Here is a 23,292-nt window from a genome sequence, read left to right on the forward strand (position 1 = left end):
AAAGGGTGAGATTTATTTTTTAAATTTTTATTGGCATGTAGTTGCTTTCCAATGTTGTGATAGTTTCTGCTGTACAACACAGTAAATCAGCTATCCGTATACATATATCCCCCCTCTTTTAGATTTCCTTCTTACACTTAGAATTTTTATTTTTATTTATTTTTTTTCCATTTATTTTTATTAGTTGGAGGCTAATTACTTTACAATGTTGTAGTTTTTGCCATACATTGACATGAATCAGCCATACTTAGAATTTTTAAAGCAATTTACATACACTCTCGCGTTTCTTGCCCCAGTGTAATCGTGAAATTACAAAATGAAATCTCCGTTCAGGGGACCTTATTCAGGGATGGCAAGTACTGGGCATACGTACCCACGGAGCCTTCTGCCACCCGTGGCAGACATAACTAGTCGATTACTGTGCCCCTCCTGCTGAGCCACCCAGACCCCCATTGCTCTCAGAGCTGGCGTGGAAAATGTTGTCTATTTCCCATCTTGGTTAGTTTCTAAGATCCTTGAGTTGTATGGTCATGTGAGCCGCTTGGTAAAAAATGGTTCCCAGCAGTTGACACGATCTTTAACTTTTCCATTGGCGTCTTCGCTGTAACCTGCTTGCCTCTGAAGCTCTGGGCCCAGCTGAGCCAGCAAAGGGCTGTCACTGTTGGAGGGACTTTCAGGCACTAACCATGACAGTACCATGTGAAATGGAGGGGACCCCCCAGCCGGGCCCTGGGACCCCCTTCCCGGCCCCTGAAGCCACGGCATGGGGCGCCCGATGCCCCTGGCTCACGGCTGGAGCCCGGAGCTGACTCGGCTGTGTGCTTCAGCCTCCAGGAAGTCGTTTGTGTTCGAGCTGAACGAGTGCGCCTCCAGCCGCATCCTGAAGCTGGAGAAGGAGAACCAGAGCCTCCAGAGCACCATCCAGGGGCTGCGGGACGCATCCCTGGCGCTGGAGGAGAGCAGCCTCAAGTGCGGGGAGCTGCAGAAGGAGAACCAGCAGCTCAGCAAGAAGGTAACCCGGCCGGGGGTGGGGGGGGTGCGTGTCGGGCAGGTGGATACCCCTCCCCCAGCCCGGTATGCCGTCTGGAGGCTGCTAGGGAGACAGGTATAAGTGAGGGTGTGCAGCTGGGAGGAGAGCAGAAGCCAGTGCAGCCGCAGTTAATTATAACACAAGAACAAGAGCAGTCATAGAAAGCAGTCAGGAGACAGCGGGGCTTGCGCTTGCACAACCTTGAAGGTGTGACCTCTGTGTGCCTCCTTGTCTTCATCTCTGAAATGGGATTCATGGGCTTCCCATCTAACACATGTTGTGAGGACTTGATGGGTTAGTGTATGTGAGGGGTCTGGTATGTAATAAGTGCTCAGTGAGAAGAAACCAGTGGACTCTTTGAAAATAAAAATAAAACCTTAGGATGGGGCATAGGGGAGAGGAAGCAATGCTGTAAGACATACACACATATATGTATGGGGGTTAGGGACCATTGGTTGATGTTTTGGGGCCCTGCTGATGGTGAACAGGACCAGTGCCCACCCCTCCATCTGGGTTTATGGGATGGAGAAGAAGAGAGGGCCGAACTGCATTTGCCTTTCGGGACAGCTGCTGGGTCTTCCCAGGAGCACAGCAGATCTCAGACATCTGAGAGGGCAGACAGAGGCTTACAGACCAGTCTTCGTTCTCTGGTTACAGGGATCCCCATTTGCACCAGGGATTCAGTCTCAGGTGCAGGGAGGGTCATTGAGAGGCTAGGGATGGCTTCTGTGGCTTTGGCCACTCCAGGTCAGAGGGCATCAGTACATCACACTGCTATGGCACAGTCACATTGAAGGCTCTGAGCACAGTAGCTGTCAGCGTCCAGCTGAGGGTGAGAGCGTGAGCGTGCTTGCTTGCTGACCACCATGTAGGCCTGGTGCTTTCAGCTGTCCCACCTGCCCGTGAGTCCTGCCAGCATCATTTACTGAGGCTGCATGGGCAGTGGGAGACACTGGCCACAGGCAGAGACCTCGGCTCAGCTGGTCCTGACTCTGCTGGACCCTTATCTCTGGGCTAGGCTTGGGTCAGCCCCTCCTCCTGTGACTGGGTCTCTGGAGCCCCCTCATGGGACTTCCCAGGCTCGATTACTCACTCTTCTTGTCCCTTTGCAGCCTTGTGTGCCTTGCAGCATGTCAGCCAACAAATATTTTGTCCTGGCTTCGTAGGATGATAGATAGCCCCCACCCCACCCCATCTCATGCCATGTCTCAACGCAGAACAGCGTGGGGAAGGCAGCTAGACGGTTTAGCTTTTTTAGATTCACATAGGCCTAGCACAGGAGATGTCTTTATAAGTGGCATTTCAACCTCAGCCAAGAGGAAAAGAATCCAGCCTTAGAAAGATGAGAACCATCAGCTCCGCGGGTCCTCACGGGTCTGCTGCACAAAGCCCATGATGTAATAGCGCTGGCCCAGCTCCCAGCAGGCCTCCGAGATGACCGCTCACGCTTTTCCCAGCCCTCGTGGTCCATGCCAGCCCCGCACCCCTGCACAGAGGAGGTGCAGTGGGTGTGCCCACCTGGCCGTACTCCTCAGCCCCCGTCTCTCGGGTCCCACCCTCCTGCTTCCTCTGGGGTCGGTTCCCTGGTGGGACACCAGCCCTCTCCTGCCACAGTCCTTAAGAGCCAGGGCTTGGCACAGAGTCCCTGGCAGGAGGGAGGTGCCACAGTTCCCAGACCCATGCTGTGGCCGGTGCTGGGAGCCCTGGGAGGCGGCCTTCTGCCCGCCAGAGTACCTGTTTTCATCTTACTTAGCCTGCTCTCCATCTGACTGACCCTGTCCTGGCCCAGCAGGTATGGTTTCACGTTCTCCGTGCCCCACCCCCCCGCCACACACACACCACGAGTCCGTCAGTGACAGGTGCTCCCTGATGATGGATGGGCAGACACCATAGCCCTGGCTGGAGGACTCACCCCCAGGCCCCCTGGACCCCCATCCGGTTCAGTTTGTCGGAATTTCCTTTCCCCGGCCACAGCCATCCCACCGTCTTGGTCTCCCCATGCAGTGTGTCTGGGCACCAGCTGGCACTCCTCAGTCAATTGGTGAAACCCCAAGCCTAATGGGGGCCAGCCCAGCTCTCGCATTCCCCACCCGGGAGGTCACGGGCCCAGAGGAGCTCAGTGACTTGCCTGAGCCTCACAGTGAGGACACAGCAGGGCTGGAATACACCCCCACAGGTCAACCCCCGCCCCGCTCTCCTCTTCTGAGCATGACTCAGACGCACACCACATCATAGTGTACTTTCCTGTTGGCCCCAGCTGGGCCAGGCTCGCCCGTCCTGGGGTCCCTGGCTTGGGGTGGGGGGCTGAGGTGCTGACAAGGTGATGTGACAACATGACTATGAGGCCCGCTCAGCCCAAGTCTCCCCGCTGGTAGGGGAAGAAGTGTGCCTGCTGCTTCCTCCCGTGGAGGCTTGAGAGCTCCCAGACCCGTGAGCCAGGAAGGAAAGGCGCCCCCACTCCCCGCCACCTGTGGACAAGTAGACAAAGCCTGCCACGGGCAGCTTCAGGAGCTTCGGACACCTCTCTGTGCAAGGCCCCGGCTCAGACGGGCTGAGCTGCAGCAGATCCAGGCCTGCAGCTCACCGGTGTCACTGGACATCTCGGGGTCTTACCCCAGAGGTTGACTGATGGCCTGGGGTCCGAGATCTTTCAAAGCTTTGAGACCCATCTGGTCTTTGCGACCCATCTTTTTAGAAGAGCTGTCCCAAACCAGCACATCAAGATCCCTTATTGTTTAGTTGCTCATTCATGTCCAACTGTTTGCGATCCCTTGGACTGTAGCCTTCCAGGCTCCTCTGTCCATGGGATTTCGCAGACCTGAATACTGGAGTGGGTTGCCATTTCCTCTTCCAGAATCCCTTAGGACCATGTCAAAATGCAGACCGGCTGGTCAGAAGGTCTATAGGTGGTGAGGCCACACTCTCGCAGGAAGGGGCAGTGAGCACTGCTGCACCCGCTGCCTGCCAGCACGTGCCAAGCATGATGCAGTGACAGGCTCATGAGGATGCTTGCTGCTGATCCTGCATCAGTTACAGAAACTTGCTTGTGGTCACGTTATTAGTAGGAAGAGACTGGAATCTGATCTCTATTCCTGTAGCACCAGAGTCATGCCTCTTTCCAAGTTCCAGCCCTCCATGCTGAGGGGTTTGGTGTCAGTGGGAAGGGGACCAACATCCTGGACGCCCTACCTGCAGCCAGCAGCAGGGGCTTCTCCTGGGAGCCCAGTCTCAGGTGCTGCCCTGGACCCACTGAGTCAGAACTTGCGTCCACCACCTTATCCAGGTGTTAGGCACCATACAGTAGTAGTGTCTGTTTTAGGAAGGTCAGGCTAGTGGATCTCAGCAGAAGGGCTTGGTGTCAGGGAGGTGATGGGGTGGTTTTCCGGGGCAGAGAGGAGGTGGTCTGGCCCCGGGCAGGCGGCAGCAATAGAGAAGCTTGGGTAGAGAGGGCAGGGCTTGGGGACAGAATTACTGGAGGGTGAAAGAGGAAGGAGGGGTGTGTCCGCAGACCTCTCTGCACGTCTGGGTGAACCGGAGAGTCGCTGAGTTAAGTCTGCGGGGCGTCCAGTGGTGGTGGCCCCTGGCATGTGGTCTGACCCTCAGGACAAGGGACAAGGCCTGAGATGAGAGAAAGGAGGCCCAGGGGCACTTGGGCCCATGGCATCGAGGATGAGGAGAGGTGGGCTGGAAAGAAGCTGACTGATGGTGCCCATGGCCTTTCACTTCTGTGAGCTGGAAATGCAAGCCGTGGGCTGGGAGCTGATAGTCGAGGGTGTCTGGAGGTCCCTTCAGAGCAAGGCCGGGCCGCTTTCCCTCGAGAAAAAGGCCCCATTCAAGTGTTCGGTGGGGCTGACGGGTTTTGAGTTGGTTTTAAAACATAGATCGCTTTGTGAGGCTCACTGCTGCCCGTCTGGGTCTTCTGGCTCCGCAGATTGAGAAGTTACAGACCCAGCTGGAGAGAGAGAAGCAGAGTAACCAAGATTTGGAGACCCTGAGTGAGGAGCTCATCAAAGAGAAGGAGCAGCTGCAGAGCGACATGGAGACCCTGAAGGCCGACAGAGCCCGGCAGGTAGGTCCTCTGGGAGCCGATGCCTCTTCTGGAGCTCCTGCCTGCAGGAGGGAGAGTAGCCCAGGATTTACCATTTTCCGGGACTCTGTAGGGGAAACGCGGGTGACCAGGCACCTGGCTTAGCTGCAGCTCAAACCAGATGCTCTCAGTCAGCGGTGGGGATGCTGGCCAAACCTGAAAATGAGTGTCATGATGGGAGGAGAGAGGAGATGCTCTTGGCATGTGGCGGGCAGAGCTATACGTCCAGCATCACACAGGACAGCCCCGTGTGACTGAGGATGATCCAGCTCCCGGTGTCCATAGCACCATGCTGAGCCCCTGAAGTTTATTGGTGGGAGGCAGTCCAGGGCTGGTGCAGGGGCTCTGTGATGCCGGGCAGGGGCCAGGCTCTCCTCCTCCTCTGCCAGTCTTAGCTGGGGCTGCCGCATGCCCTCAAGGAATGGGAGAAAGAACTGGAGGGTGAGGAGCAGAGGGGCACCCCCCCACACCCCCCAGGACCCTCTGTTACCTTCACTGGTCACACCCAACACATGACTACCCCCTACCTGCAAGGGGAGGCTGGGGTTTCAAGTATTTGAGTTTTTCAGCCGCTGAGCTGGAGCAAAATAGAGGGGATGGGATAGTGCCATGTTTGGTGAAAAGACAGGCAGGGTCACTGGCCGGATGTGGCTTACGTGGAGGGCAGAAGGTGACAAGCCAGGTGATCCCAGGCATGTGCTTTGGAGGGAGTAAATGGAGAGAATCCTGCTGGGTGCAGGCGCTGAGGAGCCGGGGTGCAAGGCTGTCCCTGGGGGGCTGCCGCTCATACGCTGAGCCCTGGAGGACGGGGAGGAGTCAGGGATGCTGAAGGCCAGGGGAGGGCCGTCCAGGGCAGAGGGAAGACGGTGTGCAGGGGTTGCGGGTGAGGAGTGGCCTCGGGAGCCCACAGAGGTGAGCGGCCAGGATGAGCGTACCGAGGCAATCAGTTGCCATCGTTTTCAGTAAGAGGGAGAGATGGGTTTCTGTCTCTACATCTTCCTGGCTGCCCTGAAGGCATTCTAACTTGAACTGTCTTCCTAAGGGTCTCCATGCTCTTTACCTCATGTCCATGCTCGCCCCTAGGAACTTCAGGGATTTTTGTTTTTTCAACTGAACTATAGTTCAGTTCTGGCGCACAGCAGAGTGATTCAGATATATATGTGCGTGTGTGCGTGCATGGGTCTCTGCTTAGTTGCTTTAGTCATGTCCCACTCTTTGCAACCCTGTGAACTATACCCTGCCAGGTTCCTCTGTCCATGGGATTCTCCAGGTGAGAATACTGGAGTGGGTTGCTATGCCATCCTCCAGAGGATCTTCCCGACCCAGGGATCAAACCCGGGTCTCCTGCATCTTCTGCGTGACAGGCAGATTCTTTACCGCTGAGCCACCAGGGAAGCCTGTATGTGCGGTGTGTGTGTATAAAAAAATATATGTACACATATATGCATATACTTTTTCTATACTCTTTTTCCATTGTAAGCTATTACAAGTTACTGGAGATAGTTCCCTGTGCTGTATAGTAATACTATTAGGACTTCAGCGGGGAATGGTCTTTTAGGGCCTGGGCTTCAGTCACCAGATTAAACCAGACTTCAGCCCCAGAGCACCACAGTATGCCTGTGCAACAGCCAGTGTCTCTCCCACCGTGTCTTCCCCCAGATCAAGGACCTTGAGCAAGAAAAGGACCATCTCAACCAGGCTGTGTGGACGCTGCGGGAGAGGTCGCAGGTCGGCATTGAGGCCCGCGCCAAGGACGTGGAGCAGGAGAATAAAGCCCTGCACAGGACGGTGGCGGAGACCAGCGGCCGGCTGAGCAGGCTGGAGCTGGAGCAGCAGCAGCTGCAGCGGGCACTGGAGCAGGCGCAGGAGAAGGCGGGCCGGGCCGAGGCGCTGGAGCGGGAGCTGGGGCGGCTGGAGGAGGAGAAGGGGCAGCTGGTGCAGAGGGCCAGCGCCCTGCAGGCGGCGGGCGAGCGGGCGGAGGCCGCGGAGCGCGAGAGCCACGGGCTGGCGCTGGAGAACCGGCAGTTGCGCAAGTCCCTGGACGCCCTGCAGAATGTGTCGGTGCAGCTGGCCGGCCTGGAGCGGGACAACCGGCAGCTGGACGAGGAGAATCTGGAGCTGCGCCGGATGGTGGAGGCCATGCGCTTCACGAGCGCCAAGGTGGCCCAGATGGAGCGCGAGAACCAGGAGCTGGAGCGCGAGAAGCAGGAGCTGAGGAAGAGCGTGGAGCTGCTCAAGGCGCTGGGCAAGAAGTCGGAGCGCCTGGAGCTCAGCTACCAGAGCCTGAGCACTGAGAACCTGCGGCTGCAGCAGAGCCTGGACAGCGGCAGCCAGAAGGCGCAGGCCCTGGAGCGGGAGCTGGGGCAGCTGGAGGCCGAGAACCAGGGCCTGCGGCGGGACCTGGAGGCCCTCCGGCTGGCCCACCGGCAGCTCGAGCGGGCGGAGCAGGAGCGGAAGGCGCTGGAGCAGGAAGTGGCCCAGCTGGAGAAGGACAAGAAGCTGCTGGAGAAGGAGACCCGGCGGCTCTGGCAGCAGGTGGAGCTCAAGGACGCCGTCCTGGACGACAGCTCTGCCAAGCTGTCTGCCGTCGAGAGGGAGAGCCGCGCGCTGGACAAGGAGCTGGCCCGCTGCCGGGACGCGGCCGGCAAGCTCAAGGAGCTGGAGAAGGACAACCGGGACCTCACCAAGCAGGTCACCATGCACACGAGGACGCTGACCACCCTGAGGGAGGTGAGCCGGGGGCCGGCGGGGTCGTCATGATACATGGTGCGGGCTGTGGGATAGAGGTGGGACGGTGGGAGGCCCCTGGCACGGGCCCCCTTCTTCGAACCAGAATGACACCCAAAAGCATGAAGAGGAAATAGACGTGACCTGTTAGGATCTGACTGCCCAGAGACAACCAGTGCCTAGGGTATTTTATTCCATCCTCTTCCTTGCGCATTTGTGTATACACACACTTGGTACCCAACTTTCTACACCTCAGCCCTATTCTGTTTTTCACTTACTTTACCTTTTCTCATTACACTAAATAGCTTTCAAGCCACAATTTCTTTTTTTTTTTCCATTTATTTTTATTAGTTGGAGGCTAATTACTTTACATCATTACAGTAGTTTTTGTTATACATTGAAATGAATTAGCCATGGATTTACATGTATTCCCCATCCCAGTCCCCCCTCCCACCTCCCTCTCCACCCGATCCCTCTGGGTCTTCCCAGTGCACCAGGCCCAAGCACTTGTCTCATGTACCCAACCTGGGCTGGTTATCTGTTTCACCCTAGATAATATACATGTTTCAATGCTGTTCTCTTGAAACATCCCACCCTCGCCTTCTCCCAGAGTCCACAAGTCTGTTCTATACATCTGAGTCTCTTTTTCTGTTTTGCATATAGGGTTATCGTTACCATCTTTCTAAAGTCCGTATATATGTGTTAGTATACTGTAATGGTCTTTATCTTTCTGGCTTACTTTGCTCTGTATAATGGTCAAGCCACAATTTCTAATGGCCCTGAGGTAGATTTACTGTGATTAATTCTGTAGATTTACTGTGATTACTTCCCTGGCCGCTCAGACAGTAAAGAATCTGCCTGCAATGCAGGAGACCTTGGTTCAATCCCTGGGTCAGGAAGATCCCTTGGAGAAAGGAATGGCAACCCACTCCAATATGCTTGCCTGGAGAATTCTGTGGACAGAGGAGCCTGGTGGGCTGCAGTCCATGGGGTCGCAAAGAGTCAGACACGACTGAGCGACTAACACACACACACACATTTCCTGGACAGTCAGATTATTTCTGAGTTTTCCCACTGTTTTATTTATTTTTGTAAAGTCTTTATTGAGTTCATTGAAGTATTGTTTTCTGTTTGTGTTCTGGTGTTTTGGCCGAGAGGCATGTGGATCTTAGCTCCCTGACCAGGCAGAGCTGGGAACCAGGGAAGCCACACCCCCTGCACTGGACTGCCAAGGAAGTCCCTCCTACTATTTTAAATAACACTGGGCATCCTTGAGCACATACACCTTCACAGATACCGATTTTCTTAGGACATACACCTCGAAGTGCAATTACACTTGAAAGGGTCCAAATTTTTAAGTCTCTTGGTGAACACCTGTCTTCTCCCTGGTATTTTTTTTGGCGTGGTCATCTGGGCTTTCCTGCATGTGTTAGGGTGAGTCACTGCTCTGGTAAATGACTTCAGCATCTGCCTGGCCTGTCACAGAAGCTGGGTCTCCCCACGTGTGGAAGTTCACTGTGGCTGTTCACAGGCACCTGTGGCTCAGCCGTCCCACGGTGGACCTACCTGCAGCAGGTGGATGCGGAAAAGAAGGACCACACTTCATGGGGCAGAATTGGGTCGCAAAGCTGCACCTAACTGCTGAGGAGGCTGAGAAATGTTCTAGCTGAGTGCTAAGGAAGAAAAGGAAGTTTGAGAACACAGGAAGTTTTCCGTGTTAAATAGATATATATCACTGACTGTCAGTGCAGGCAGATCACCATATGGGGGAGAGACGAGACACCAGCTCAGGCCGTAGCCCCTGCCTCCATCAGCATTGGTTAGGGTTTGCTGCAGTAACGATCGACCCAGGGGCTTATCTCATCCAAGGCTGGTTTCTCGTGCGAGTCCAGGTGACTCTCCAGGGAGCCTGTCCTCTGTGCTGGGGCCCAGTAGTCCAGTCTGCTTTGATCTTATGGCTCCCCCATCTCAACGTGGAGTTAGGGCAGTTCCCGCAGCAGAGGTGAGGCAGCTGGAAGGTCATGCACTAGCCCTTCCATGCCACACCTGGGGAGTGACCCTGGAACATTCGGCGAACATCACCCAATGTGGTAGGGGTTCCAGGCCTTGGGGTGTGGTAGGTGTCCATGTGAGGGCATGTAGCTATGTCACCGGGCAGAAATTGGTAGCTGCCTGGAAAGCTACAGAGGTGTGGACCAGAGTAAGTGAACTCCTAGGTGAGGTCAATGTCCAGTTTCGAAATGTAAATCAAAACCTAAGTCTAAAAGTAAAATCTTTCTCCCCTTTATACTTTTTTCTTATGTTCTAAATTCCCTGCAATGGGCATTTAATTACATCACTTCATAGAAAAGGCAGTTGTGTTGGAAGAATTCAAACCTACTCCTCCAAGGTCACCATAAATGGTATCTCAGAAGCATGTCTGGATGTGTTTGGAGCATGTTCAGTCCTCCCCGGACACACTGCTGCGTGGTCTGGTGTCCTGAACCCCGGGACCTGGGAAGGTGTGTTTATCCCTTCCCTTTAAGACATCCCTGGGGTCAGCTGTCCACATAGAACCACCCACTCAGCCCTCAAGACACCCGAGCTGGCCGTGACTCGAGAAGATGACTGCTCCGCCCTGAGATGGGCCTGTGTCTGTCTCTCTTGCCGCATCTGCTGGGCTCCTGGCCCATGCTCGTCCTCACTGTCCCCGCAGGACCTGGTGCAGGAGAAGCTGAAGAGCCAGCAGCTGAGCAGTGAGCTGGACAGACTGAGCCAGGAGCTGGAGAAGGTCGGCCTCCACAAAGAGCTGCTGCTGCAGGATGACAGCAGCAACGGTGACACGTGAGGACTCCCCCCGCCCCCCGTGGCTGCAGCAGTTCGTGTGCCCCAGACCCCGCAGGCTCCACGCCCCACCCCACCCCCGGTGCTGCATTTACTGTCCACACCCGAGGGCCTGTTGTCACATGGGGCCTTCTATCCCAGGCCTCTTTCCTGGAGGTTCCAAGCGCAGAGTGGAAGGCGATTTCTTTTGTCCAATAAAAAGACTTCCTGGTTTTTTTACTTTCTAGTTAGGCTCTTTCAGGGTAGTTTTAAATTCACAACAAAACTGAAGGGCAGGTACAGAGATTTCCTGTAGACCACTGCCTCCTGACATGTGCACCCTCTCCAGCCATCAGCACCCCTCCCACTGGAATGGTACATATGTTACACCGACAGGGCATCATCACCCAGAGTTCACAGGTGACACTGGGGTCACTCTTGGTGTTGCATGTTCTGTGGGTTTTGACAAATATATAATGACATGTATCCACCCCTCTGGGGTCATACAGAGTGTTTTCACTGCCCTAAGGGTCCTCTGTGTTCCACCTGTTCCCTTCCTCCACCAGCCCTTTGATTTTTTTTTAAGCTCAGCCTGCAATTCTTTCTTTCTCTCTTCCCTTCTCTCCTCTCCTCTTTTTCTTCCTTTCACTCTCTCCCCCCGCCCCCCACGCTGGGTCTTTACTGGGCTTTCTCTCGCTGCAGTGAGCAGGGGCTCCTCTCTAACTGCAGTGAGCAGGGGCTCCTCTCTAGCTTCAGTGAACAGGGGCTCCTCTCTAACTGCAGTGAGCAGGGACTTCTCTCCAGCTGCAGTGAGCAGGGGCTCCTCTCTAACTGCAGTGAGCAGGGGCTCCTCTCTAACTGCAGTGAGCAGGGGCTCCTCTCGCTGCAGTGAACAGGGGCTCCTCTCGCTGCAGTGAGCAGGGGCTCCTCTCTAACTGCAGTGAGCAGGGGCTCCTCTCGCTGCAGTGAACAGGGGCTCCTCTCTAGCTGCAGTGAACAGGGGCTCCTCTCTAGCTGCAGTGAACAGGGGCTCCTCTCTCGCTGCAGTGAGCAGGGGCTCCTCTCGCTGCAGTGAACAGGGGCTCCTCTCTCGCTGCAGTGAGCAGGGGCTCCTCTCTCGCTGCAGTGAGCAGGGGCTCCTCTCTAACTGCAGTGAGCAGGGGCTCCTCTCGCTGCAGTGAGCAGGGGCTCCTCTCGCTGCAGTGAGCAGGGGCTCCTCTCAGCTGCAGTGAACAGGGGCTCCTCTCTCGCTGCAGTGAGCAGGGGCTCCTCTCTCGCTGCAGTGAACAGGGGCTCCTCTCTAACTGCAGTGAGCAGGGGCTCCTCTCTAACTGCAGTGAGCAGGGGCTCCTCTCTAACTGCAGTGAACAGGGGCTCCTCTCTCGCTGCAGTGAGCAGGGGCTCCTCTCTAACTGCAGTGAACAGGGGCTCCTCTCTGGTTGCCGTGCGCGGGCTGCAAACTGCGGTGGCTTCTCTTGTGGAGCACGGGCACAAGGGCGAGCGGGCTTCAGTAGTTGCAGCACGTGGGCTCAGTAGTTGTGGCCCACGGGCTTAGTTGCCCCACAGAATGCAAGATTTTCCCAGATCAAGGATTGAACTGGTGTCCCCTGCATTGGCAGGAGGATTCTTAACCACTGGACCCAACCCTTTGATTTTTAAAGTTGAACTGTTGCTACTTTGCCTGCAGTGCTTTCCTGAATCATCTTGCTTTTCCAGGGAATCCAGCATCTTGGACTTTTGCTGGACTTGTAACCAACATGATGTCCTTTTGGTGTGGTGACAAGTCCACAGAGATTTACCACTTACCTAGCACTATGATCTTGGATGGATCCTTAACCTTTCTGAGACTCAGTTTCCCCATCTGTAAAATGGCCACAATAATACTTCTCTAAGATGGCGCCTGGAAAACTATAGCCGTGATGTTTCATTTAAGAGTGTCCCAGATGTGTCTATACCAAGAGTCCAGGGAAGGGCTCTGGGTGATGGTGTTTGGCTCCTGCAGTCCTTCTGGGCCACATCCTGCAACGAGATGAAGAAACTAGCTTAATGCAGGAGGGCCTTGTGGGCAGCTGGGAGACCGGGAGCTTGTGGGAGGAAGAGACAGATAAATACTACCATGCATTTTTATTTTTCAGGAAATACAAGATTTTGGAGAGCATAAATGAATCAGCTTTAAAAACAACACTCGCCATGAAAGAAGAAAAGATTACTTTCTTAGAAGCGCAGGTAGAAGAGAAAGCCAGCCTGAATCACCAGCTGCAGAACGAGATCCAGGTGGTAAGAGCAGCATCCCCCCAACCCACCCCAGGACGGGCCAGGGGTCGTGGCTGTGAGATGCCTGCCTCACCTTTCTCACACCCTCACCTGGGTGGCAGAAGGGCAGCCTGGATGCCCGTTTTCTGGAGCAGGTATTTGTGGAGTGGATGCCAAGGCTTGGGAGGGAGGGGACTGGCCGTGGTCATGTAGCTGAAGTCGGGGCTGGGTCCCAGCACTGCCCTTTAGCCCCCTCTACAGGGAGGGGGTAACATGTGGGATGGAGGCTGTGTGCACTCCCCCCAGGAGCAGAGGCAGGTGCCTGGCGGGTCCACGCCAGTGTCGGGCACGGGCATGGTTTGGTGCGGGGGGCCCCCCAGCGGGCCCCTTCCCCCCCCAAGTCCGCTTTCCTTGTTCCCGCAGCTGAAGAAGGAGTGTGAGATCCTCAAGCAGAGCCAGGAAGGGGGGACGCAGGCGCAGAACTCTTTCAAACACCCCATGGGGACGTCAGTTGAGGGTCACCCAGGGAAGGAGCCCTGGGCGCCTATTCACAAGGAGGCCACGATGGAGCTGCTGCGTGTGAAGGACCGGGCCATCGAGCTGGAGCGCAACGTGAGTGGGGAGAGGCCATCTGTGGACCGTCATGTAGGTGGAGCAGGAATTCCCACCACTAGGAAGGACCCTGGGTGGCAGGAGCTGTTGAGATTGACGCAGGTCTCATCAGCCATTTATTGTATTTCCTGGCAGGTCCTGTGAACTCCTTTCCACTTGAGATCCCTTCAGCCTTTTTTTCTTCTTTTGTTTTAGTGAGCATTTGATTTATTTATTTTAAATTGTTCATTTATTTCTGGCTATGTCAGACGTTAGTTTTGGCACACGAGCTCAGTAGTTGTGGTACATGGCATAGTTGCCCCATAGCACGTGGAATCTTCGCTCACCGACCAGGGATTGAACCTGTGTCCCCTACGTGGGAAGGCGGATTCTTGACCGCTGGACCACCAGGGAGGTCCCCCTTCGGGCTTTCTAACTGAAAAGGTGTGTGCCCATCTTCCCTGAAGACGCACTCTCTGCCTCCCAGCACAGCACTGGGCCTGGAGCGTCTACACGCACACCGTTTCCATGGGGTTCTGTCATTCAGTGCTCTGTCGGGGGTCGATTGCCCATCCACCACGGTCCTCCACCTGTTTTCATGAATAAGATTTTATTGGCTCGCAGACACACCCTTGGCTTCCATGTTGTGTGGAGCTGCCTTCCCATGGAGATGGTGGGGGTCAGTGTTGAGACAGAGACCACACGACCAGCAAACCCCCAAATATTTGCTGTCTTGCCCTTTACAGGAGAGAAGGCAATGGCACCCCACTCCAGGACTCTTGCCTGGAAAATCCCATGGACGGAGGAGCCTGGTAGGCTGCAGTCCACGGGGTCACTAAGAGTCAGACATGACTGAGTGACTTCCCTTTCACTTTTCACTTTCATGCATTGGAGAAGGAAATGGCAACCCACTCCAGTGTTCTTGCCTGGAGAATCCCAGGGATGGAGGAGCCTGGTGGGCTTCTGTCTATGGGGTCGCACAGAGTCGGACACGACTGAAGCGACTTAGCAGCAGCAGCCCTTTACAGAACAAGCTTGTCTGTGCGTGTCTAAACCCTTGACGTCCTTTGATGTCCCCCAATGGCCTTATGAAGTAGATAGTGATGGTTTTCATTTGACAGATGAGAAAGATGAGATAGAGTGTAAGACACTCGACCCTAAGCCCTGTACTGGTAAGGGACAGGCCACGACCACAACCCACACGTCCCAGCTCAGTAGGTGGTGTATTTTGCTTGGCCTTTATTTGCCTCACAGAGCATGAACCGCCTTAACCTACTTGCTGTCACCCCTGAGTGGGATGAGGCTGTGGCCACAGGCCCTGACTCCCTGTCCTGTGAGAGCTGAGACATGCATTCTCAGGGTGAGCGACAGAAAACAGAAGCATTAAAGACAGAAAGCTTTAAAGAAAGCAGCTGTAACTCCAGGTCACTCTTGTCGCACACTCACGTGCTCAGTTTCCTTGCAATATCCCCATCGTGTGTATTCATTTCTGTCATGAAAACATGGACAAAAAAATTTTTTTTTCTGATTCTGTTGTCTTTCTAAGAGGGAAAGTGTTACTTCTCTTACTTGATGGGTTCCGGCTTTGGCCCCCAAAACATTAACTCTTGAGGGTTCCCATTCCTAACAACTCAGGTCCCCGCCACCAGTTAGCAGGTACGGAGGAAGTGAAGTGAAAGTCGCTCAGGCATGTCCAACTTTTTACGACCCCATGGACTACATACAGTCCATGGAATTCTCCAGGCCACAATACTAGAGTGGGTAGCCTTTCCCTTCTCCAGGGGATCTTCCCAACCCAGGGATCAAACCCAGGTGTGCCGCATTGCAGGTGGATTCTTTACCAGCTGAGCCACAAGGGAAGCAGGTACAGAACTGGCCTCTGATCGGTCCCATGCTTTTCCCTCCCCCAGAATGCCGCCCTGCAGGCTGAGAAGCAGCTGCTCAAGGAACAGCTGCAGCACTTGGAGACCCAGAACACGGCCTTCAGCAGCCAGATCCTGACACTGCAGAAACAGAGCACCTTCCTACAGGAGCATAACACCACACTGCAGACGCAGACGGCCAAGCTGCAGGTGAGGGCCGGCTGGGCCAGCCCCACAGGGAGGACGCTCCTTGTCTCCTAGAGACCGGCCCAGCCCTCTCACGACTCCCAGTCAGCAGGACAAAGCAGAGGGAGAGTTTCGGGTTTCGTTTTTAGCAGATGCATTGTACGCCATGGTTCCTAGTCTCAGCATCTTTGAAAGTAGTTTTCAGTGATTGAACACATGGCTGCCCAGGCTAAAAAAGGACTTCATTTCCCTGCTTTTACTTGCAGTCTTGTCTGTTTCCCAAAATCTCTTTCTTGAGATGTTCTTAGGATTGGAAAAAGAGATTCTGGAATCGAATAAGTTGAGTTCAGCCGAGTCAAGCACCTTACTTTACCGTAGGACGTGGCAGAGTCTTTCTGAAGCAAATGTGAATTTTTCATCTCCACGAGTGAAATGGAGCATCAAGTGTCTGTTGAGAGCATCTAGTCAAACGAGTGTTCTGGACCGTGCATTTTAAGATGTGGATATTTATTAACAGCTAATAGATTGTGAAAAGAATTATTCATTGCAGTTTCTGAGAAAGAGATTTGAAAGTATGTAACTCATGGGTCAGGGACAATAAACAAGAGACTGGCAAAGAGGTTGGGATTTGTTCTAGCAAAATAAGGAAATAGGGTACTGGTTCGTAGTTTTGTTGGGGTTTTTGGTTGTGGTTGTCAGATCTTTGTCTCATCTTGATGTTAAGGTAATTAATTCTGACCTCAGAATGAGTTAGGAAGTGTTCCCTTCTCTGCAGTTCCTCATAATTTTGGATGTTGGGTGGGTGTTCTGTAGCTATCAATCAGGTTAAGTTAGGTTGTTCAGGTATTCTGTATCTTCAGTGATGCTCTTTTAAAACTAGGCTTTTAAGAGTGTTCAAAGATGGTATCCAAGGAGCTTATTCATAGGTAGGGCCTCATTTGCCACCGAAAATCACACCTGTGGAGAGGCTTCAGGACCAAGCATCATGTGGCAGCCTGTTACACCGTCCGGCCTCCGCTAGCCATTCCTCAAGTCCGGGTAGAACGGTCCTCGGTCCCAGCTGGGTCTTTACCTGCCCCGGGCGGGGGGTGGGGGGGGTCCCCGCTGCCTCCGTGTCAGCCTCCGTCCCCGTCTCCCTCTCGGCAGGTGGAGAACTCCACCCTGAGCTCGCAGAGCGCCTCGCTCAGCGCCCAGTACGCCCTGCTGCAGAGCCAGCAGGCGGCCAAGGAGAGCGAGCACGAGAGCCTGCAGCGGCAGCAGGAGCAGCTGGCGGCCGCCTACCAGGCCCTGCAGCAGGACCACGAGCGCCTGGGGGCGCTGCACGAGCGGCAGGCCGCCGAGTACGAGGCGCTCATCCTCCAGCACAGCTGCCTGAAGACCCTGCACCGCAACCTGGAGCTGGAGCACAGGGAGCTGGGGGAGAGGTGCGTGCCGGCTGGCGGCCCCGGGGCGTGCCCCTCCGTGCCCCTCGCGTCCCCTCCGGGCCTGCGGCTTCGCACTGTCTGGGGCACTGGAACTTTCCCCAAAGGGAAGTAAACCACAGTCTCCCTCGGCGGTTCGGAATGAGAGCCCCTGGAGAGCAAGGGGCTGGAGGATCCCCAGGGAAGAAGGGGGGTCGCGGCCAGTCCCGGCTGCGGGAGACTGCTTGTCGGCGTGGGGTCCCTGCTCCCCTGCGGAGTCTCTTCTTCCCTCTCTCTTCCCTCCAAACCAAGAATAAGGAGGAAGTTCACCATAGCAGCTCATGTACAGTGATGCCTCTCACCCCGCCTTCTCAGTTCTTTTCTTGCCTTTCAAGGTCTGAGCTGCATTTTTTTTTTAACCTCTTGTTGTGGGGTCGCTCAGTGTCCGACTCTTTGTGGCCCCATGGACTGCAGCACGCCAGGCTTCCCTGTCCTTCACCGTCTCCTGGAGCTTGCTCAAACTCATGTCCGTTAAGTCAATGATGCCATCCAACATCTCATCCTCTGTTACCCTCTTCTCTTCCTTCCCTCAATCTTTCCCAGAAACAGTCTCTTCTAATGAGTCAGCTCTTCACATCAGGTGGCCAAAGTATTGGCGCTTCAGCATGAGTCCTTCCAATGAATATTCAGGGTTGATGTCCTTTAGGATTGACCGGTTTGATCGCCTTGCTGTCAGAGAGACTCCTAACGAATCTCCTCCAGCACCAGAGTTTGAAAACAACTTTTAATTTTAAGTATATAGAAAGTAAACAGAATGGTATAGTGAAGCTTCTGTAGACCCATGACTGGCCTCAGCAGTGAGCACTATTTTGCCATCTTTGTTTCATCTTTACTTTCCACTCTCTAACCCTACACTTTAAGATAGAATTTACATACATTGAAATGCACAAGTCTTCACTTTGCACTGTTGACAGCTCGTGGGTCCTGGGTTTTGTGTACGTTCAGTCAACCAGCATCGCCTGAGCGCCTGCCCCGGCAGATCAGTGATTGTCCCAGGCTCCTGGGCAGGGGTGGCAGGACCCATCACACCTGGCTCTAATGCAGGAGGGAGAGTCTCTCGAACACTTGGCGAGGGTGAGTGGGTGGGTGAGCAGAAGCACTTGTCCTCGTCATCCGCTTGTGAGATGGCCCTGCTGGCAATGTTTCCCCTGACTCAGCCCTATGATGCTCAGTGAAGCTGCAGGGCAGAGTGTTTCATCGCAGATCAAGCGGAGGGTGTGGAGCCAGCAAAGCTGTGTGAGGGTGCCTGATGCTGCTGTGGGCTGGGGGTGATGGCATTCATTCATCCACTCACCTGGTGCTTCCTTTTTGCCTCTGTCTGGAGTCCTCCACTCGCTTGATCCACCCAGATCGCCGTCCCTGAGGGCCTGCTGAGACGTCTGCTTCTGTGAGATTGCTCCTTCCAGCCTCCTCTGTGCCTTCCATACCCACGTGGTCCTTTGTACATACCTGCAGCATGCTTGGTGCTGAGTCTAGACGGGTAGGGGAGGCACCCTATTTACTAACAACATGGAGTGGGAAGTGTTCACTCAGCTCTGAAGCTAGCACGATGCCCAGCACTCACCTCTGCCGTTCTGTGTTATAATAACGTCTTATGATACTCTTCATGTGTGTTCAGCGGGGGAAGGCTCTTGCAGGTGGCATTTGGGCTGGAGTTCTTCGTTGTTTTTCCTGTAGCCCATGGCTCAGTGCAGCACAGAGCCACTGGTTAGCCAGCGCTTGTTGGACAGGCTGGAGGCTCTTTGGGTCTGTCTGTGGCGGGACACCAGGTTCAGGAGTCTGGGTCCCTGGCACACAGAGACAAAGGCTCCACATTCATTTCCTTTGACACTAAAATCGGACACTTGCTCTTTCATTCTCTTAACACGTATTTATTGAACGCGATGCCTCCTTCCACTGGGGACTTGGTGATGAGGCAGACTCGCCCGGGCCCTGTCCTGCAGTGGGGTGGTGACCAACAGTCAGAGAGATGCTGGATCAGTGCACTGTCCCAAGACGCTACAACAGGGAAGTAGGAGCTGGGGACCCTAATGGTCAGCCCATGGCCCTGGTTTGTCAGACTTGGGATGACTTTTCCCAGAATCATTAACCTGCCTGAGAAAGATCACCCCAGATAGCCAGGCAGAGCCGCACACTCAGCACCACGTCAGGGAGCCTGTGCCCTGTAAAGGCCACACAAATGTCTGCCTCTCTAAACAGAGGAGGTCTCAAGCTTGATTCCCGCCCACACAGGCAGAAGCCTGGGCTCCAGTCACATGGTCTATGTACTGCTGATGGGGGGTAGGGGGCAGGGGGGGGCGGCGAGTCTAGAGATGAAGACTGGGAAAGCCTGGACTTGGGGACTCTTAAGTCTTCGTGAGCTCAGAAGGTTCCAGCAGGTAGGAGGGGCAACCGGGGCTTATCAGGAACTCCGTCCTTGTGCTCTGCTGAGCTCCAGAGACGGCTGTGCAGAGACAGAGGAGAAGTATAAGGAGGCACGTGGAGGAGGAGGGTGAAGTCTGGGTCAGGGGAGTGTCTGGTGTGTGAGTGTGAGAACAACTGGCCTCTGGCAGCTGCCCGGACAGCCCCCTCCCCGGGAAGCCTCTGCTCCCCTGACCCCAGGGAGAGGCTAGACAAGAGCAGGAAGGGCTCCCCCACCCCACCCCCATCCCTGGTGAGCGGGCATTCGCAGCTTTGTTAGCTATTACCTGTACTGGAAGCCAGCTGTTTATTTTGTGATCTCTTTGAAATCTATTTGTGTTTAGTGAACCTAGCTGAATAAGTGGCTCAGATGGTAAGAATCCATCTGCAGTACGGGAGACTGGGGTTCGATCCCAGGGTCAGGAAGATCCCCTGGAGAAAGGAATGGCTACCCACTCCAGTATCCTTGCCTGGAGAATCCCATGGACAGAGGAGCCTGGTGGGCTACAGTCCATGGGGTCACAGAGTCGGACACGACTGAGTGATTTCCACTTTCTTAGTGAACCCCTAAGAGAAGGGCGTCGGGTTCAGAGAACATAGTTCTGGAGTTCCAGGTGACCCAAGGGAGGAAGGGTGTGGTGACGGGATCGAGGGGACTATGGAGGCTTGTCGGGTGGGAGGAAGGGACCTCCTGGCTCTGGGGCTGGAAGAGACCCCCAAACCGCCCCACCGGGCACTGCCTCACAGGCTGCTGGCTCGGACTCCTCTCAGCCGCCACCCTCCTGATTCCCTGCCATCTAAGCCTCGCTCCCCGCGGAGGAGGCTCGGGTCTTCCGGGGTGTGTGTTACCTGTGGGGCCAAAAGGCTGGGGAACGGGCTGCCAGCAAGGTGTCCCCTCCCGCAGGCACAGCGACATGCTGAAGCACAAGGCGGAGCTGGACGAGCTGGAGAAGGTTTTGAGGGCCGAGAGGGAGGCCCTGCAGCAGGAGCAGAGGACGAGCGCCATGGCCGCGAGCGAGAACCAGAGGCTGCGGGAGGAGCTGGACAGGTAAACGCTGGGGCCCCTGGGGCCTGCCTGCCTGTGGGCAGCGGCATCTCACCACTCAGCGCCCCCTGAGGTCAAGGGTGTTCCTGGTCATCGTGTATTTTACAGCCCATCATGCTAACAGCTGGTTGGTAATGAGGTCACCAGGAATGGTGCTGAAATGGAAGGACCAGTGTGGTTCCTGGGCCAGCACGTCCAGTAAGCTGGCGGTCCTCACCTCCCGCCGTGAGATGACAATTGTGTCAGCCACAGGCACATTCATCATCCCACGGGTTCCCTGTTTATGAACTCACCTCCATCTGTAAGCCCCAAATCAGCGCGTGTGGTGCTTTTGAGGACATGCCCAGGGTGGCGGGACATTCGAGGTGCCTGACACACACGTTTCCAGCTAAGGATGCCCAAGGTATTCGATCCCAGCAGCCCATGCTGCAAATGAGCATCCTTTTCGTGGCCTGTTTAGAACCATGGTTTTCGTGGGTTTCTACTTTTTGGTGACAGTTTCCCCGTTCAACAACTTATTAATGGGAGCTGTATTAATAACGTCTTTTATTACCTAAACATTATTGACCAGAGATGTTTCATTATTCGCTTACATAACAAATCGCCAGCCACAGGCATTAGTTTCTGCAAAACTCCCCCAGGCAATGACGTGAATGGCCCCCAGGTGGGATGCCGTCTCCTGTTCCCAAGTACAGGGCTGTGATGCACACTGCAGAGAGGACAGGTATGGTGGATAAGCTTCCTTCAGGCATGAGTACACTGCTGGTGGCTGTGAGCACATCACAGGCAGAAACCACATTGAATGAGGTGTGTCTTGACCAGCTGACACAAACGTGTGACCAGATTCATGGGAACACGCCCCCACATTTCTCCCTAAGAGCTGGTTTAGTGTCTTGGGGACCTTAGACTGTTACCACCAAGAGTAACAGGAATATACAGAATCATGGTGTGTGTTAGTCGCTCAGTCGTGTCCAACTCTTTGCGACCCTATGGACTGTAGCCTGCCAGGCTCCTCTGTCCATGGGATTCTGCAGGCAAGAATACTGGAGTGGGTTGCCATGCCCTCTTCCAGGGGATCTTCCCGACCCAGGGATAGAACCCAGGTCTCCTGCATAGCAGGCAGATTCTTAGCCGTCATAGAATCATTATCATCCATTTTTTAAAAAATAGATGAGGGAGCAGGCTGGGATTGAATGCCTTGTCCGGGGCTGATGCTCGTAGTCAGTGGCAGAGACAGGATTTGAATCGGGTCTCTGGCAGGGCCACGTGATGCTGCTTCCTCCCCGTGTCCTTGTGTTCATGGATACAGAGGACTGTGGGCTCAGGTGCCAGGCAGGTCAGGCACGTGGGTGATGAGTGCCAGCCGTAGACCAGAGAGCAACATGGAGAAGCCACTCGGTCTCAAGGTGGTCAGCTGGGAGGCAGGCCTGGGGCCTCCAGATTTTCCTCTTGTTTGTGCTTGTTGTCTTAAAAGAAGTTGGACATTTGAATGTTGATGTGAAACTTCCACAATTTTAAATGTCGACCCCCTAATTCATTTAATCAGTGAACTAAAGACCCATCTGTGTCTAAATCCAGTCCATGAGCCCCTGGTACTTGGAGCTTTCTGTTATACATCCTCCCCTGAGAAAGCCCAGTTAGATAATAGTTATTATGATGACGATAATTTTAGCAGATTTACATAATACCCAAGCATCTCATACTTTATTTATCTCGAGAGTTGAAATTAGAAAAGGAGCTTGGAACTGGGAAGAAGAGCTGAGCATAGACAAAGAGTTTTAGAGCATCTTCTGGTTCAGTGTTTAAAAAAATCTTTCAGCAGCAGAACCCTTTTTTCCAAGGAGGCAGATATGCCAGAGCCTTAACTGCAGAAGAGATCACAACAGTGATGCTCTGTCGGAGTGGGTGTCTGAGCCTGCCTGTGCTGTCTGCCCTGGCGCAGGGTGGGGGCACCGGGGCTACCTTCACAGGACCCCAGAGAATCCAGCTTGAAAACCACTGGTTTTGTTCAACTCCCTCGTTTTGAGGCCCAGAGAGGTTGTGGCTTGGTCTAAGGTCGCACAGCTGGGACAAGGCCTGGGAAGGCTCTTCGGCCCTGAGCCCTGTGGCTCTCCGCTCTCCCCCCCACCACCCCCAGGGTCAATTTCCTGCACCAGCAGCTGAAGGGGGAATACGAGGAACTGCACACCCACACCAAGGAGCTGAAGACCTCGCTCAACAGCTCACAGCTGGAGCTGAGCCGCTGGCAGGCCCGGTTCGACCAGCTGAAGGAGCAGCACCAGAACATGGACATCTCGCTGACCAAGCTGGACAACCACTGCGAGGTGAGGCCTGGGGCTGGGTAGTGGGGCCCCAGGACGCCAGAACGAGTCCCCTGGGGTGACAGCCCTCTGGCTCAACAGGGTTGAGATGGGTCCTCCTTGGCGCATGTGCTCTGAGGACGTGAGTGAAGGTGGTCCAGAGGCTGAGAGGAGGCCAGAGGTGTCTGGGTGGGGAACAGACATCTCGACTGGTCAGGATGCATACAGAGGCACCATTGCATCCTATCTATGCCTTTTGCAAAGGGTCGGAGCAGGTGCAGCCATACAGCCAAGTGCTGTGTTATTCCTGCCCTCTTGGCTGTGTCCATGCTGTTTTTCCACTTCTTTTCATGTAGTAGCTGCACTCTTCGAGAGAAATGTCACAGATTTTTGTTGTTTTTTTTTTTCCCTCCATGCCGGGGTTTGGCTGTGTGGCTCCTGATCCCGGGGTGGTCAGGTTGCAGCTTACACACACATTCCCCCGGTCTCCAAAGGAGCAGAGCCCTGCCTTCTGGTGCACTTGGTTGGAAAGTACTGTGTTCAGCAGCA

General features: G+C 54.6%; 1 protein-coding gene across 3 annotated transcripts in view; it reads left to right on the top strand.

The window, feature by feature from the left end:
- CCDC88C (coiled-coil domain containing 88C) overlaps positions 1 to 23,292 on the top strand; it is a 144,406-nt gene that overhangs the window by 95,571 nt on the left and 25,543 nt on the right. For all 3 annotated transcript variants that reach the window (XM_070477949.1, XM_020875940.2, XM_070477950.1), the window contains exons 13-22: positions 828 to 1,012; positions 4,962 to 5,099; positions 6,777 to 7,847; positions 10,540 to 10,667; positions 12,782 to 12,923; positions 13,323 to 13,511; positions 15,401 to 15,562; positions 16,685 to 16,962; positions 20,303 to 20,446; positions 22,581 to 22,767. In XM_070477949.1, the coding sequence (XP_070334050.1) occupies positions 828 to 1,012; positions 4,962 to 5,099; positions 6,777 to 7,847; positions 10,540 to 10,667; positions 12,782 to 12,923; positions 13,323 to 13,511; positions 15,401 to 15,562; positions 16,685 to 16,962; positions 20,303 to 20,446; positions 22,581 to 22,767 (2,624 nt within the window). The remainder of the gene's footprint in view (positions 1 to 827; positions 1,013 to 4,961; positions 5,100 to 6,776; positions 7,848 to 10,539; positions 10,668 to 12,781; positions 12,924 to 13,322; positions 13,512 to 15,400; positions 15,563 to 16,684; positions 16,963 to 20,302; positions 20,447 to 22,580; positions 22,768 to 23,292) is intronic.

This window comes from Odocoileus virginianus, chromosome 16 (genome assembly GCF_023699985.2).
Source record: "Odocoileus virginianus isolate 20LAN1187 ecotype Illinois chromosome 16, Ovbor_1.2, whole genome shotgun sequence".
NCBI lineage: Eukaryota > Metazoa > Chordata > Mammalia > Artiodactyla > Cervidae > Odocoileus > Odocoileus virginianus.